The 15,929-nt window shown below is 44.9% G+C and overlaps 1 protein-coding gene and 1 long non-coding RNA gene across 2 annotated transcripts; one reads left to right on the forward strand and one right to left on the reverse strand.

Moving 5' to 3' along the window:
* Positions 1 to 1,911: 1,911 nt before the first annotated feature.
* LOC142593547 (uncharacterized) lies at positions 1,912 to 8,257 on the reverse strand. Its single transcript, XR_012831065.1, has 3 exons — positions 8,196 to 8,257; positions 5,955 to 6,031; positions 1,912 to 2,041 (listed from the first exon to the last, which is right to left on the reverse strand). It is a non-coding gene; the product is annotated as an uncharacterized LOC142593547 (long non-coding RNA).
* A 579-nt stretch (positions 8,258 to 8,836) lies between these two features.
* On the forward strand, positions 8,837 to 10,461 carry JUN (Jun proto-oncogene, AP-1 transcription factor subunit). The gene has a single exon (XM_009483648.2). The coding sequence runs from the start codon at positions 8,887 to 8,889 to the stop codon at positions 9,829 to 9,831; it is 945 nt and encodes a 314-aa protein (XP_009481923.2). The 5' UTR covers positions 8,837 to 8,886; the 3' UTR covers positions 9,832 to 10,461.
* The last annotated feature ends 5,468 nt before the right edge of the window (positions 10,462 to 15,929 follow it).

The following is a 15,929-nucleotide window of genomic DNA, read 5'->3' on the forward strand; positions in this document are numbered from 1 at the left end:
ACAAGGCTACTTTGTACCATTAGCTCTTACAACATGCGTGCTTAACCTCTCTCACAGGACTTACCTGAGTCCACAGCCCATTCTTAGCTGAACAGAAGCCTCTGCAAGTATGTGCACACTGCAGCTGGTACCCAGATCTCTAAATACCATACAGCCATTTTTGGAATGTCTTTCTAATTGTGCTCCAAAAAAAAAAAAAAAAAGTAAAATTAAAAAAAAAAAAAAATCTGCATTTCAATTAGCAGCCATCGCAGCCATTAGGCCTTTGCTTTATTATTGTCCTTTTATCCTCAAAACTTTCCTTGATCTCATGAACTTGTTTCTAATATATTCAAATGTTACGGCTTTTTATATGTTTCATATGTTCTCAGCAGACTGTGTAAACAGTCCTGTGAGCTGACCAATGCGTCTGCCAAATGCACTGCCAGCTGTTCATGCAGTAATTCCTCTAGCATATATGTGAACAGTGCTCCTGAACCCATTCTAAAAAACGAGATCTCAAGTAGGAATCAATATAAATTCTGGACTAAATTTTCCATCTCTGCTTCCTTCTGAAACAAGGGAACATACAGACACTGCAGTGTTGGCAACTGCATACAATTTTTACTGAAGAAAAGAGGAAATAACAGCAATTCTGAAGGTTTCGACTATCCTGGTCCTTCTCCTATGGAAGTCCTAAGGGGACTTGCTGTGGACAAGACCAGGGCATTCCCATCCTGTGAGGGGACAGGGCTGCCCAGACCAGTGAGGAGCAGCTACGCAGTCACTGTGTGATATGTCAGCTGTGACCACAGATCAGGTTGTTTATTATTAATCAGATGGGACTGAGGAAGAGTAGCAGTTTAGCAGCATCTTCTCCAAAACCGAAGTCTTTAACTTTGATGTGCTTTCAGGTATTGACCTACCCAGGCCGTGCCCTTTCCTTCCTACAATGCCTTCCTTGGCTATTTGGCAACCCTAACTGCTCCCACACCATGACTCCAACACAAATGACTGTCATCCAGAGTGAATGTTTCCATCTGAATTACATGAGCAGGCACTCTGTAAACTTCCCCACAGGCTCCACCACTATAATCCCTGGGAAGGAGCAACCTGCAGCACCTACTTTCACTGTTCAATGCTTTCTCTGTTTATTGCTACTACTATCAGAAACATGAGTCGAATTCAGACAGGTGTCCTTACATCTGTCAGCCACCAGCCACTGGTGACATTCGGTAATAGAAACTCATTGTCCATGTCCAAGCCTGAATCCACAGCATAGAAAAGGAAATCTTGATTGCTCACTGGAAATCCCTAAGCTCTATGATGCTTTACACTAGGCATTTTTGGTCTCACACAGACTCGCTTCCTCTCCTTCTCCTGTTGCAAGGCACTGCTTTAAGCCAGGTTGCCAGGAGCCTACTGTTCCAACAGCTGCTAAGATGGAGTGAGGTGTCAATGTTGACAGGATGCCAGACTGTTTATTAATTAAAAATCCAAGCATTTTGTATCCGTTCTGAGACCCTAATCAAAACAGAGCTATTTTACCAAGGGCTCTGAATGGTTAAATCCAGTTATTCTGAGGCTTTCAGTCACAATCAGCAACGATAAATCAATGCATTTTGTTGCCACTACTTACTTTAATACGTGTTTATCGAAACATCAAAATGCCAGAAAGCTAACTTCAGATCTCCACAGTGAAACTGCGCCTCAGTAATATCTGAACAAATGCACACTTCCAGCAGGATCTTTGTCCCCAAACACAGTAAATATCTTTTCAAACGTGTTCATCTGCCTCCCAACCACTCAGCATTAGTATGCTTCTATTTGTATGGTAATTTTTTTCATGCTGCCAGCTCACAACGCTGAGCGCAGCCGTCTGCTTCCCATATGCCACATGTCCTCCAGTGCCTCCTCTACTGCTTACCTTCACTCTTTGGGCTCCCACTGCGGATCAACTGCTATTCTGCCAGCCTTGTTTGTGTGTAGAGGATTTTTCTGACTGTAAGCTCCACAGGACGGAACTTTGCCCAATTCTCTACTTCTTGGAGCACCAGCTATGCTGTGGTATAGAAATAATGAACACAAGAGACATTAATGGTGTGACATTTAGATTTTTAACACCCTAAAAAGCATGGGGAGCAAAGTCCCAGGGTTCCTTTCACACTCATCTCTAGACAATGTTGTTAATTTCTATTTGGTCAGTTTTTTGATCAAAATCTTATAATACATACAGTTGTTTGAATAAAAAATATATAGTTCATTACTTATTTGAAAATACATTTCTGAGCACTTGCAGTGGCCACTGAAATCCTCTATAAAGCTAGCCAGGAATGGGAAAAATAGTAGTGAGAGATCTAGCATAAGTAATTATTGGGTAAAGAGGAGATCATCCTATCTACTTTAGAGACAATCATATCAAATCTTCCATTCATATGTTGCTGCACATAAACATCCAGGGTTTGAATTGCTCAGACAGCATTCTTAAGAAAATGGAAAATGTTTTCAGTGGTTCCTCCCTTACTTCTGCAGTCTTTCTGTGTTTACAGTCAGTGTTGCTGTCCTGCCCCAGAGGTAATCCAACAGGTCTTGCAAAGTCTCCTAACTTTGCCCCACCTCCATCATTCACAATCTTGTCTCTCTAACCTACTCATTTTCCTCCATTCCACAAACTAGTAGTTTCAAAGACATTCAGAGATTAATTAAAATGATTGGTGGGATGAGTAGGTGAGGGGGACAGGCTAAAGGGCTTGACAAGAAGAAAGATGAAAAGGACTAAATGCGTATAGCTTGGTTATGCGATGACTAATTGAGGGTGGAGGAGATGGACATGATATTCATTTACAAGTGCCTATAGTTCTGAGGAGCATTTTTTGCGTGCAAACTCAAGACTAACTCAAGACTAGCTTTCAGTCTTGTACAGATCTGGTTCCAGGCTCCTCCACTTCAAGCTGTGAGTCTTACTCTTCCCCTGGCCTATACATTCCCACCCCTCCCTTGTATCCTCGAATTTTTTTTTTTTTTAATTATTTCAGCTCAGCTTTCAGCCAGATTCAGTTCCTGGATCTCTACCTGGCCACATGAGCCCTACTGGGGGCAAAGAGCAAAAGGAGAGGCCATGGAAGCTGGGGGTGGATGAGGTGGCACCTCTTTGCCACACCTCTGCTGCGCTGCAGACTTAGATGGACTTGAACCAGCTACGAAAACATGCCTTGAGGAACCAGGGAGGAATTGGGAGCAGGAGCACCTGTGATGTATTATACTTCCATTTAGCCTAAAGAAACTCTGTTCTTATAGAATAGAACCATAGAATCGTTTGGGTTGGAAAAGACCTTTAAGATCATCCAGTCCAACCATTAACCTACACTACCAAATCCACACTAAACCAATCAAGGGTAGACTAGACTAAACCATGTCCCAAAGTGCCACATCTACCCGTTTTTTGAACACTTCCAGGGATGGGGACTCCACCACCTCTCTGGGCAGCCTGTTCCAATGCTTGACCACCCTTTCCGCAAAGAAATTTCTCCTAATTTCCAGCCTAAACCTCCCCTGGCGCAGCTTGAGCCCATTTCTTCTCGTCCTATCGCTAACTACATGGGAGAAGAGACCAACACCCACCTCACTACAACCTCCTTTCAGGTAGCTGTAGAGAGCGATAAGGTCACCCCTCAGCCTCCTCTTCTCTAGGCTAAACAATCCCAGTTCCCTCAGCTGCTCCTCATAAGGCCTGTGCTCTTGGTGCTCTCTTACTCCCAGCTTCTTTTACTATACTCTGATGTAGTAAATAAAAGAAAAATAATTGCTCCTTCTGACTCTTCAAACTCTTGCCTCCCTCAGTGGGAGCAACCTGCTCTATAGTAATTCCTTAAGCAAGTGAAAAACAGTATGAGAAGATCCAGTAATTCCCACTCTTATTCACTTCATGCAGAGATGAAGCAGGACATCCCATCTGAAAGCATGGAGTTAAAAAAAAAAAACAAAACCAAAACACAAACCCCAACCAACCTATATAATAAAAACAATCATCTATATAATAAAAATATTGTGGAAATGCCTCTGATGAGGAGAAAAAGCAAGATGGTGTAATATATCTAAGTTTAAAGAAAAACTGTATGGAAACAAGCATTTTCTTTCTGTGAGTATTGTTTCCAATATCAAAGAGCAGAAATTGTTGGGTTTGCTTTTTTTTTTTTTTTTAAATGGTCTAGAAATAAGCCAAAAGCATTTGTGATACAGAAGTGAAACAAAACAATGAACCTATTTATTCCTGGACACCAAATATAATTTAGACGGATGTGGTATGTATAAGAAATTTTAATTTGTCCCTGAAAAGCCATTTAATTATTCAGATTATCTGATTGCCTCAGTCAGTCTTGTATTGATTGATTAGGGAACTTTATAAATCAAAATCTGCATTACTGCTGCGCAAAGCATCTGCCTCTCACAGCAACAAAGATATATAGTTCATTTCTAATCCCTACCCACAAGTTAGTTTATTGAGACATGTAAATGGCTATGGTTTATAAATGGGTCGGTAAGTGTTCTTTCATACTACTAAAGGAATATTTACTTAAGGACATCAGGAAAGGGGGGAAAACAGCCCTAAAGTAATAGCTGTTTAATAAATCAGGGCATAGTCACCAAAATTCCCAGCTTCTTGGCTAATGGGCACGAAGGATCACTGTCTCTCTATTCATGGGGCCCACTTCTGATCTGCGGCACTCAGTGAGTCTCAGGTGGTGAACTTGGGGCACTCAGCTGAAATCTAAGCTGAGACCTCCATAAGCACCCGCTCACCAGTCAGTCCCGAATTAGGCAGAAAATCCCCTCGGAGCAGCAAAGAGCATTTGTCTTTGATTTCAGAGCTCTCCTGCTATGCACAACCTTTATGACCACCTTGACTGTCTATTGCCAGCCTCAACCAAATAACCTCTAAGTGAGTAGCAATTAACATAATGAGTGGACTGATGGGTGTCCCTCATAGCTACAGGCCTCAGTAGCAACACGTCTCTAGCAAACTGGAATGTCTAGTCCTGAAACTCCACCTCTGTAAAAGGAAGGAAGTAGAAAACTGAAATGGGTGGGGGATAGGAAAAAAAAAAATTACTTTAAGTTAATATCTCCAGCCCAATCCAACAGTCACCAAAGCTAATGAAAAACTTGCATTGATATCAGTGGGACTGAACTGAACAGACTACAAAGGCAGAGTTTTTTAGGTTATACAAACATGTATTAAATAGAGTTGTTAAAGCTACACTGACCATGTTCCTTGTAGTCTGAACTTGGCTTTCTAGGACAAAAGAAACATGCAGAAAAAACCCTGGAAGATAAAACAAAACAACAAAACTCTAACAAATTAAATATGTCAACAATTAATCAGAACAAACTTAGTATTATTTGTCTATACAGAAAACTGACTAAAGCAAATTATTTTCATGGCTTCCTACGTAACAGAAACCAGAAAAAAAAACCCCCTTTTTAGCTTAATTTTAAAATAATTCTTATTTACAATAAAAGCCTCCACACAGCAAACTACTTAAAATTCATGTCTTTCATTTCTCCAGAATTTCTTCCTTGCATAGACAAGCCCTTTTTAAACATCAAAACTGCATGCTGACACAAGAGAGACAGATCATTTATGGACTATCTCGGGGGAGTCTTAACGCAGCAAGGACTGCCACATCAGGTCCGACTAGATACCCTATCTCTGACAGGAGCCAAGAATGGATACCTGGAGAGGCACACAAAACCAGGGCATGCACACAGCAGTTTTGCCTCGGGATGCTCTCCCAGGCATGAGCCATTTGCCGCTTTGGGATTTCCAGACACAGAGATGCACTGCATTCAATAGCCCGTAAGTGATTTCTCTTCTGTGAACTCATCTGATCACTTTAAAATTTCTCAGTCCACACAGCACTCTTGCCAAGGAGTTCCACAACTTAACTACAACTCTGTGAAGACATTTCTCTCACCTGTTCTGAACCTGCCAGTTTCACTTGATGCCCCTTGGTTCATGTGCCTGAAGGGTCAGTCACTGGCCTCCATTTACCTTGTACATAAAGATTAAAAAGGAGTTAAATGACTGCTTCTAGCATTCACTGCATTCATGACTTTCAGAGATTTTTCTTATGCGTATGCAGTAACTTACTGCTGTTTGGCAAAACTATTTCCAGCTGAAGCCACAGTGGCAGTTGAGTAGTTTGAGCTACCTGCAACATATACAGATGCTGCCTACGTGAAGGTTGTGTGTATACTAGAAGCACACAGTGAGATGCTCCCCCACAGCCAAAACTTTGTATTTTGTGCCACGGACTGTTCACACAAAGGTACAAAGAAGTGCATGTATTATTTGCAGAATTCCAGTTAGCGTATAAAGTAACACCAGTGCCCACCATGTGGTCAAATGAATATAGTGGCTGAAGTCAGGTGGGAACACTGGGGGAAATGGGGAAGAAAAAAAATCAACAACTTCAAACAGAGGAGCTAGACCTTTACTTTTCTTTCACAGCTGCTTGTGTGTGTTTGTTTCATTGTTCCTTCCTATACCGTAACTGGTAATTATGTCATTACATCTAGGAAAAAATAGCACTAGAGAATTTGAAAGTGTATTTTCAAACCTAGACATAAGTTCGTCAGCTTCACGTGTCGTAAAAAGTGATTTAACCTGACAGACAAAGTTGTTCACTGACATAAAAAGCTGGACCACCCTACAACAGCGGATAACAGCTTTTTGTTGCAAGCGTAAAGAGCACTTGTTGCACCGCTGGTAACATGATACAACAGCACATCCCTTCAGTCCCTGTCCTACCCCGTATTGTCACCGCCTGTCCTTAAATAGCTGCTGCACTGTATTCCAGAGGTAGCTGCCTGTCGGCATTCACAAATTCACACCTTCCAGAGGGAAGGGTGTGCGCAGGGCAAGGTGAGGAGGGGGAAGGTAAGAAAAATGAATCCAGGCGGTAGGGCACACCGTTTTATTAGCGATAGGTACTATACTGATGCATGCCACATTCAGCATAGAGCAGTTGCAGCGAACCAGCCATCACCCATCTGTTGCTCGGAGGTGAGCATGCCAGCACACACTTTTCTCAACTCGGATCCTTCAACTCTAGCCTTCATTTTACCTCCCGACTAACCTGTACTTCCACAGTAATACTAGGGCACTCTTTCTAAAATTAGGCCGCCGCCACCCCCTCCTCTTGGAGGACGAGTTTAGAGAAACCCATCTGGAACCAGGCTTTTTCCTCTCAAGTTTTATTCCTCTCCTCCCCGCCCCCCCGTTATGCTGGCACGTTTCTAAGGCCGGGAACTGACATCCCCGATCGCCGTAACGGCAACCCCGTGCCCTTGCGTACACCCCCACAGCGATCAGGCGGTATCGGACGAAACCCGCATCACCCAGCCCCGCCGGGCTGGGCGGGGGGCGGCCCACAGGGCCCGGGGGCCCTCAGCGGCTGAGCGCCCTCCGCACGGCCGGCGGCGTTGGCGGCGCTCTGGGAGCCGGACGCCCTTCCCGCACGGCGGGGCTCCCCCGAGAGCCGCCGGCCCCGGCTGGAAGGCGGGCGAGGGCGAGGCCTCGGCCGCCGCCAGCCCCGGGCACGCCCGGCCGGCGGGGAGGGGAGGGGAGGGGAGGGGAGGCGCCGGGCCCCTCGGCGGGGCGGGCGCGTCCTCAGCGGGGAGCACCGCGGGCGCGTGGGCGGGGGCCGCCCCGCGGCGGTTGGTGCCCGCCCTGGCCCCGCGCGCGGCCGCCGCGGCCAGAGCACCGCCCCCAGCCCTGCCTGGAAGCCGCACGGGCGGCGGGGCCGCGGCGAGGAGGGGAAATCACGTGAGGCCTCCCCCGGAGCGCCACCTGAAGGGCCGTACCACCGGCGACGGGGGTGGGGGGGGGGGGGGAGGCGGGACGGGGGGGGACGACGGGCAGAAACCCGCCGGGGCACGGCGCAGCGCGGCCCGCCTCCAGCCCGCCGCAGGGACCGACCGAGAAACGCGGAAACGGACGCGAAAACAAACAGGGAGAGGCGACGGTTTGCGGGCGACGGCGGCAGCGGCGCGAGGGGGCTGAGCGGCGCCCCCGCCCCTCCGGCGGGCGGTTGGTACGTGGCCGTTGAGGAGGCGCCGCCGGCGGCCAACCCGGCTCGCGCTCTGGACGCGGTAACCAGATATTCAAAAACAATACGTCAGCCCACAATGCCCCGAGCCGCCGCCAGCATTACCTCATCCCACAAGGCCCCGCGCCGGCGCTGAGAAGCTTCTAGGGGCGGGGTGGCCATGGCGACCGGCTGATATGCACCGGGCCGGGCCAGCGGCCCGCCTCCCCCGGGAGAGGCGGCGGCAGCCAATGGGGAGCCCGCGGGGTGACATCATGGGCTATTTTTAGCGGGCTCCCGGTCGCTGATAAGTGAAGGGCTCCACGCCGGGAGCGGGCTCAGAGCGCGGGGCGGGCGGGCAGGCAGGCGGCAGCGCGACTCCGGCCGCCGGGTGGAGGCGAGCGGAGCAGGCACAGCGCGGCCGCGGCCAGCACAGCAGCGCGGAGCCGGGGAGGGCGCGCAGGAAGGCGGGGAAAGTACTCGCGGCAACTTGTGGCGGCGGAGCGGCGTCCCGGCCCCGCGGCGGCGGCAGCAGCAGCGGCAGCAGCAGGAGGGCGGCGAGGCGCCCCGCCGGAGCCCCGCGCCGCCCCGCCAGGCCAGGCGGATTCTCAGCGCGGCGGCGCCAGGGACCGCGGGCCCGGCCCGCGCCGGGAGGACCCTCCGCGCCCCGGCGAGAAGTAAGGCTCTGCTTTCTCCTTCCCCCCTCCCTGCGCGGCCGGGAGGGTTGGGGTGGCCGCGCGGAGCGGGGTGCAAGCGGCGGCCGGGCGGCTTCTCCGCGCTGCCGCAGCTCCCGGTGCCACTCCGCGGACTCTGTTCTATGAGTGCAAAGATGGAGCCTACTTTCTACGAGGATGCCCTGAACGCCAGCTTCGTGCCGCCAGAGAGCGGCGGGTATGGATATAATAACGCCAAAGTGTTGAAGCAGAACATGACGCTGAACCTGTCCGACCCATCCAGCAACCTGAAGCCGCACCTGAGGAACAAGAACGCCGACATCCTCACTTCCCCCGACGTGGGACTCTTGAAACTGGCCTCCCCTGAACTGGAGCGGCTCATCATCCAGTCCAGCAACGGGTTAATCACCACCACGCCGACCCCGACGCAGTTCCTCTGCCCCAAAAACGTTACCGACGAGCAAGAGGGGTTCGCGGAAGGCTTTGTGAGAGCCCTGGCGGAACTGCACAACCAGAACACCATGCCCAGCGTTACCTCTGCCGCTCAACCTGTTAACAGCGGCATGGCACCTGTGTCCTCTATGGCCGGCAACAGTAGTTTCAATACGAATTTGCACAGCGAGCCCCCAGTGTACGCCAATCTCAGCAACTTCAACCCCAACGCGCTCAACTCCGCACCTAACTACAACGCAAATAACATGGGCTATGCACCTCAGCATCACATAAACCCCCAGATGCCCGTGCAGCATCCCAGGCTTCAGGCATTGAAAGAAGAGCCTCAGACTGTACCTGAAATGCCAGGGGAAACTCCCCCCCTGTCCCCTATTGACATGGAGTCACAGGAGAGAATCAAAGCCGAGAGAAAACGCATGAGAAACAGAATTGCGGCATCCAAATGCCGGAAAAGGAAGTTGGAAAGGATTGCCAGGTTGGAAGAAAAAGTGAAAACTTTGAAAGCCCAGAACTCAGAGCTGGCATCCACTGCCAACATGCTCAGAGAACAGGTTGCACAGCTTAAGCAGAAGGTCATGAACCATGTCAACAGCGGGTGCCAGCTAATGCTAACACAACAGTTGCAAACGTTTTGAAGAGACTGTCTTAAATGAGAACTGTGATATTGTGGTATAACTAAAACAAAAAACCAAAAGCAGCAGATGCATAAAGCTAATGGGAAAAGCTGAAAGGCTGAGTCCTGCCTGTGCTCCGCAAAGCGCATGTGTGGAAAGACTGGCAAGCCTTCAGCTTGAGTTAGTAGTGAAGCGGCCAGCACAACTCCGAGAAGTGCTGTTCCTGCTCAGATGAGATGTCAGATCTTCGTTTAACATTGACCAAGACCTGCATGGACCTAACATTCGATGATCATTCAGTATTAAAGGTTAAACTGCAATAGAAACTGTAGATTGCTTTATGTAGTATTCCTTAAGAAAAAAAAAAAAAAGTGGGAGGGAGGTTTGTGGGAGGCTGATAAACAAAAAAGAACTATTCTGCCTGCCTTCAAGTAAATTGTGTATGTACATATCTTTTTTTTATTTTATTTTATGAAAGTTGATTAATGTCAATAAACTACTTCATGACTTTGTAAGTTATTTTTATGTTGTTTATTTGGGCACTGCCCAGTATTGTTTGTAAATAAGAGGCTTTTTTTTAGCACTCTGAGTTTACCATTTGTAATAAAGTATAATTTTTTAATGTTTCTGTTTCTGGAAAAATTCTAGAAGGTTCTATTATATTTAAGAAAAATAAAATAATTAAAATGCATTTCCCCCTCACACTTTTTTTTTTGCTAGTGCACCCGAGTTGGGAAAATGCCCTTTATGCTGAACTTTAAAGGATAGGGATTATGTTAAACTTACTCTGTAACTACAGGCATGTCCTGGAGAATGTGTGTGGAGGAGAGGAAGAAACTAGATCTTGATCACTAAACTAATACAACTTTCTGAACTTGTCCTGAAGTTGTAGTTCCCAATTGTAACTTGACTAGCTTGCCTGCCACATTCTGGTGGCCCAGTTTGGACAGCTAACTTCAAGCAGGTTGTAGAGGGGTAGAAAGCCAGCATATGAAATTGCTCCATAAGTGGAGCAACTGGCTACTTGATCTGACATGCTTTTTATTAAATTAACACCCTCAAGAAGGTAAGGCAAGTGGTTGTATTAAAAAAAAAAAAAAAATAAAAGCTGTAGGCTTCAAAAATAGAAATGCTTTTATTCCTGTGTTCCTTCCTAGGTAGGAGGTGATCCTTGTTTGTTAATATTTATGACATTGCTGCTGTCAACAGTAAAATAATTTCATAACCCTTTCCCTATCTTGAAATCCCTTCCCTTTTAGGTGTCACTATGGGTTCTAAAGGTTTTAGCAATAGAAAAGCTGGGAAAACTGAACTTAGTGGGAAGTGAAAAGAGCAAGTTGCTGAAAAATGGCAACTCCTGTTGCTTGTTTTTAGCAACTTGCTGAAAATAGCAACTTCTCTGGCACTTCCCATGTATTTTTTATAAAATAATCCTGGTTTTTAGTATAATGACAATACAAATATATACCTTAGAAACATGCTACTTAAGTAATGGGGGGGGGGGGGGGAACAATTATTACACCACAATTTTCAACAATTCACTTAGTTTAATAAGCATATATTTGAAGGGAGACCAGATGTTTTCCTGCTTGATGTTTACAGCCAAACAGCTAAGAGGAAATAGATGCTATCAGAAGATACCCAGAAAATACCAGAAACTCATTATTAGTGTATGCTAACTTTTCAAGGCAGGCAGTATTAAAAATGTCTTTTTTCCTTAAAATAGGAATTTTAATTGAAGTGACAGTCTTGTTCAAAGTCACTTCACAAGATGACTAGATAATTGTATATATATACATTTACTGTTACCAGAATGATACCCTGAAACTTGCAACTACTGTGGGTCAGTTCCTTACAGGAAGCATAAAAGTATCTCTCCTCTAACTACCACCCCCCCCCCCCTTATTATATGCATTCTATTATATGAGGGGTTGTTTTAATGTTTAAAATATGATAATACGGTAATCTCTTTCTACATCATAATCCAAGTGTCAAGGTAGGCACTGTTGAGATGGTGTTTGCTGCTGTCAGAGGAGTACAATTGTAATAACACCAATCAAACAAAGGGTTACTAGGAGGATACTGTAGTTTGCCAAGAGTACATTTTGCTGATGTCAGCAACCCGGAAGGTAAGTTGATTTTGACCATATGTAGGAATAGACAGCAGAGGGATAATACACAGCACTGCTGGGTGTGGTTTTACAGGGATTTAGCAAGTGCCAACTAGCAAAATAAGCAGGGCAAGGAGATTAATTACCTGCAAAGGTGCATGTTTAACTCTCAACAGTGCTGGGTTATGGAATAGATGTTACTTGCAAGCATTTTGCTTAATCACCTAATTACGTAAAAAATACATTATATAAAATACTATGTTAATTAAATGCAGCTGAGTGACAGTCTGCTCCACCCTATCCTAATACGCACACACAGACATTTAGCATTGCAGTTATGTGTTTTCTCTCTCAAGTATGACATTCTGTAGCACAGGCAAAAAAGTTACTGAGTAATAGCACTGCTCGTTAAGTGGGCATCGTCTGACGGGTTGTTTCTGTGACATGAGTACTTCACTTGGTCCAGCTCAGGAGGTGGTTGTCCAGTCAGAGAATCTACCATCAAGCAAGGTGATTTTTAGTGCCAGTGGTGCAGTTTCACGAGAAGAGGGGTGACTTAGATGAACCCTTTCTTCGGTCCCACGTCTTGTTTGAGGAAAAGGCCTAAGACAGGGCAAAGTTTGTATTCCCTCCACCTCCATCTGTTTTGTAAACAGTGTGATGGGCTACAAGCCTGTTGCTATCTGGTTCACTTCAGCATAGATTAAAATTCAGCACTCGGTATATTACTAGATCACTTGCTGATCAATACAACTGTAATGAAAGATGTGCATGCTTTGTATGTGGTGAAATGCAAAGTTTTAACACTTACTTACTTAACTGCTGAGATTAAAATTGCCTAATGCATTATGTGCCTTACTTCTATAAGGAATAGTCAGTTCTCTTTGAGATTCAGAGAGAAACTCTCTTTTTGTTGCCCCAGCTGTACTCACAAGGGAATATTTTGCAAATAACAGCATTGTGAACATGTATTTTGTTTGGCTGTGAGTGTTGTCAACGGATTCAGGAAGTGAAGTCAGAAAAAGGCAGGGTTTCAAACAGGGCAGGCTACGCAGAAATGCCTAGGCAAAGAGCTTCTAATCAGAACAACATGTTTGGGACACAGAAATATTAATTAGAATTTGGGTCTGTACTAAAACCAACAAAACCCTCGCACTTCTATCCCATGAACAGAAGTGAGCTACAAGGGGGCTTTGACCATGATTACTCACTGAATAATTTTAAATCCAAAGTACTTGTCATTACAGAAATAACAGTCACAATCTAACTTATTCTACAGTGGGAAAGAGTTACATACCAGCCAGTTTCAATCTCGGAACACAGTACCAGTTACTAAGAGAGCCCCCATCCTTGAATTGCCTACGTCTCTGTAGAGCTAACAAATACTGACCTCAAAACATGGCACTTTAAATACCAGCCTAAGGCAGCACATACCCATTTAACAGTGAAGTCTAGCGACCAAGAAATGCCTTAGCTATCTTTCCATTTTATAGGAAGCTGTCAAGAAATACAGACAACATCCCTCCAAGCCTGTGTGAAAAATGACTGACAGTTTTGTCCCATGCAGAAGCCTAAGAAATCCATTACAATAATTATTTTCTGGAAAAGTAAATAGGCCTTTTGATGAACTAAATCGCTGTGTATGCATTAATGATCTTATCCCCACAACTCTGCAGGAAGCAAAGAATCTAACCTAGAGGCACCCACGTTACTGTACAGCAGGTTTACATCATTTATCTAGTACCACACAGCACATATGGACGCTGCATGGTGGAGTGTGGAGCCTGAACCAGTGGCAAAATTGGAAGTTACACAGCTGGATCAGCACAGTGCTCTGCCTGAGTGAATAGCGCTAACCGAGGCTCTGGGGTTATTAGCCCAGGCAGTGTTACTGAACAGACTGTGGAGGCAGATGGACCAGCTCAGGCTGGAACAAGCTTGGGCATCAGTGGAGTACACCCCGGAGTGCAGTGTAGCATGTCCATGAGAAGTACAAGGCAGAACTGAAAAAAAAGAACACTTATCTTTAATATCAAGCCTAGCACTTTCTCTGTTCTGCATCTCTTCCTCTCTACCCCTATTCCCAAGACTTAGCGCAGTTACCCACATCAAGAAACTAAAACCAGTTCAGGCAAAGTTTGCTGTGTAAAAGAAAAAAAGTTGCAAACATCATAAGTGAACATAAAATACTGCTAACAGGCAGATGGAAAGCAAGGAAATAATATTTGAAATTACCATATACACAAACCCATTATGAAACAGACTATACCTTAGTAACATCTAGCATTAGCTTAGGGACAGGGAGAAGGAAGGCAGTATAAGCCTTCCAACTAAAGAAAAGGAAAACTCAAAATGTGGGTGGTTTGCTTTTTGAGAAGGTAATTCTTCCAGAGAAGTGCTTGTTCTTTACAATTACATGCACTGCCAACACCAGCATCCACACTCAAGGACTGGTGGCAATCCTAATTCTACACGTGTACATTATTGTTGACATGAACATTATAATACACCCTCCGAACAGAGAATGGTCCTTCTTAGAAAACTTGTAGAAAGTCATCATACAATTTACCATGAAAGCCTCTGATTGCTTGAACAGTTTTAGAGTGGTTTTGCACAGCAGGACCCTCTTTTCCAATTTTGCACATTATTCTTTGCAGTACATTTTTGTTAAGGAACAATGGAACTACAAAAATCAAATTAGTCATTCATCACGGTCCCTTCTGTCCTTAAATATTCTGCAATACTAGAAACACAGTTACAGTGGGGAAGAATGGCTTTTTAAAAAGTTAATTCAATATTGAAAACACAGCTAATTTTCTTAGTTATAGAGTAACAGACATTAGGGGAAAACAAAAACCTAATTCAGAAAAATGAGTGAGTAACCTATCTTTGAACTCTCATACAGAACTTGAGAGGTTATGACTGACCTGATTAATCCAAATCTCTACAAAATACCTAGAAACTAACTCTGTAAACAAAAGTGGAGGGAGAACTAATATTCCTTTCCTCAGTCTCACAATTATTTTGTTGTTTGAGCCCTATATTCTCCAAGCAATCTTTAGGTTGATTCCTTAAACAAAAGGACCCATGACTTACTAGCAAGTCCTCTGAACTGTGAACTTTGTTCCTTATTCTCTTTTAAATTAAAACCAATTCCTGTGAAACCTGGCAGCATAGTAACTCCAAAGTTGTGGGAAACAGGACACAATTCCAGCAGATGGAGCTCAAAAGCAAACAGTCCTGGACAATCTGCACAGATGCCTGCAACAGGAGCCTTTGCTCAGATGGTGTAGTAGCCAGAAAAGTCTTCAGAGGAAAACCACTATCATGCAAACGTACTAAAAAAAGATTCATTTTAACAGCTTCTCTGAATTCTTAAAATAATCACTGCAACAAGCATGGAGATCCTGCATCGTTTTAATCATATAATAACAACAGTTATTTCAGAGGACACTAAGGGTTCAAAAGCGAGCGTCCATGGCTATTTTTCTGAATTCTCATCCATGATGATGAATTAGTGGGCATGACTTTTGGATGTCTGATGTTACCATGCCCTTCATGTCTCAGATAACAAGTCATGAAAACATGCATGATGCAGGCATAATCCAGTGAATGTTTGTATTCAAACTCACAAAGCCATTCACAAAGCACTCATATTGAAAAAATATAACTTAAGTTTTGAATCTCCACTGAATGGATTACTGGTAGGTTTAAAAGCATAGCCTAGTACTATCAAAATTGGAGCCTACCTATTTCAAGTGATGCAATTCTCAAAGTTGCTGACCTCTGTGTGACTGCAAATCAAAGCACCTTGGCAACTATGAAAATTTCATTTTAATTTGTGACCAAAAGTAGTTTTAGGACTTTTAACGGTAGTAAAAATCGTGAGCTGCTGCACCCACCTTGCAAGCTCTGGTTGTTGTTTTATTTTCACCTTGAGAAATCAAACAGAAAAAGTTCCTTTTTAAATGAAGCCAGAACACTTTATAGATATAGCTTGGGATTTAT

This window comes from Pelecanus crispus, chromosome 5 (assembly GCF_030463565.1).
Source record: "Pelecanus crispus isolate bPelCri1 chromosome 5, bPelCri1.pri, whole genome shotgun sequence".
Classification (NCBI taxonomy): Eukaryota; Metazoa; Chordata; class Aves; order Pelecaniformes; family Pelecanidae; genus Pelecanus; species Pelecanus crispus.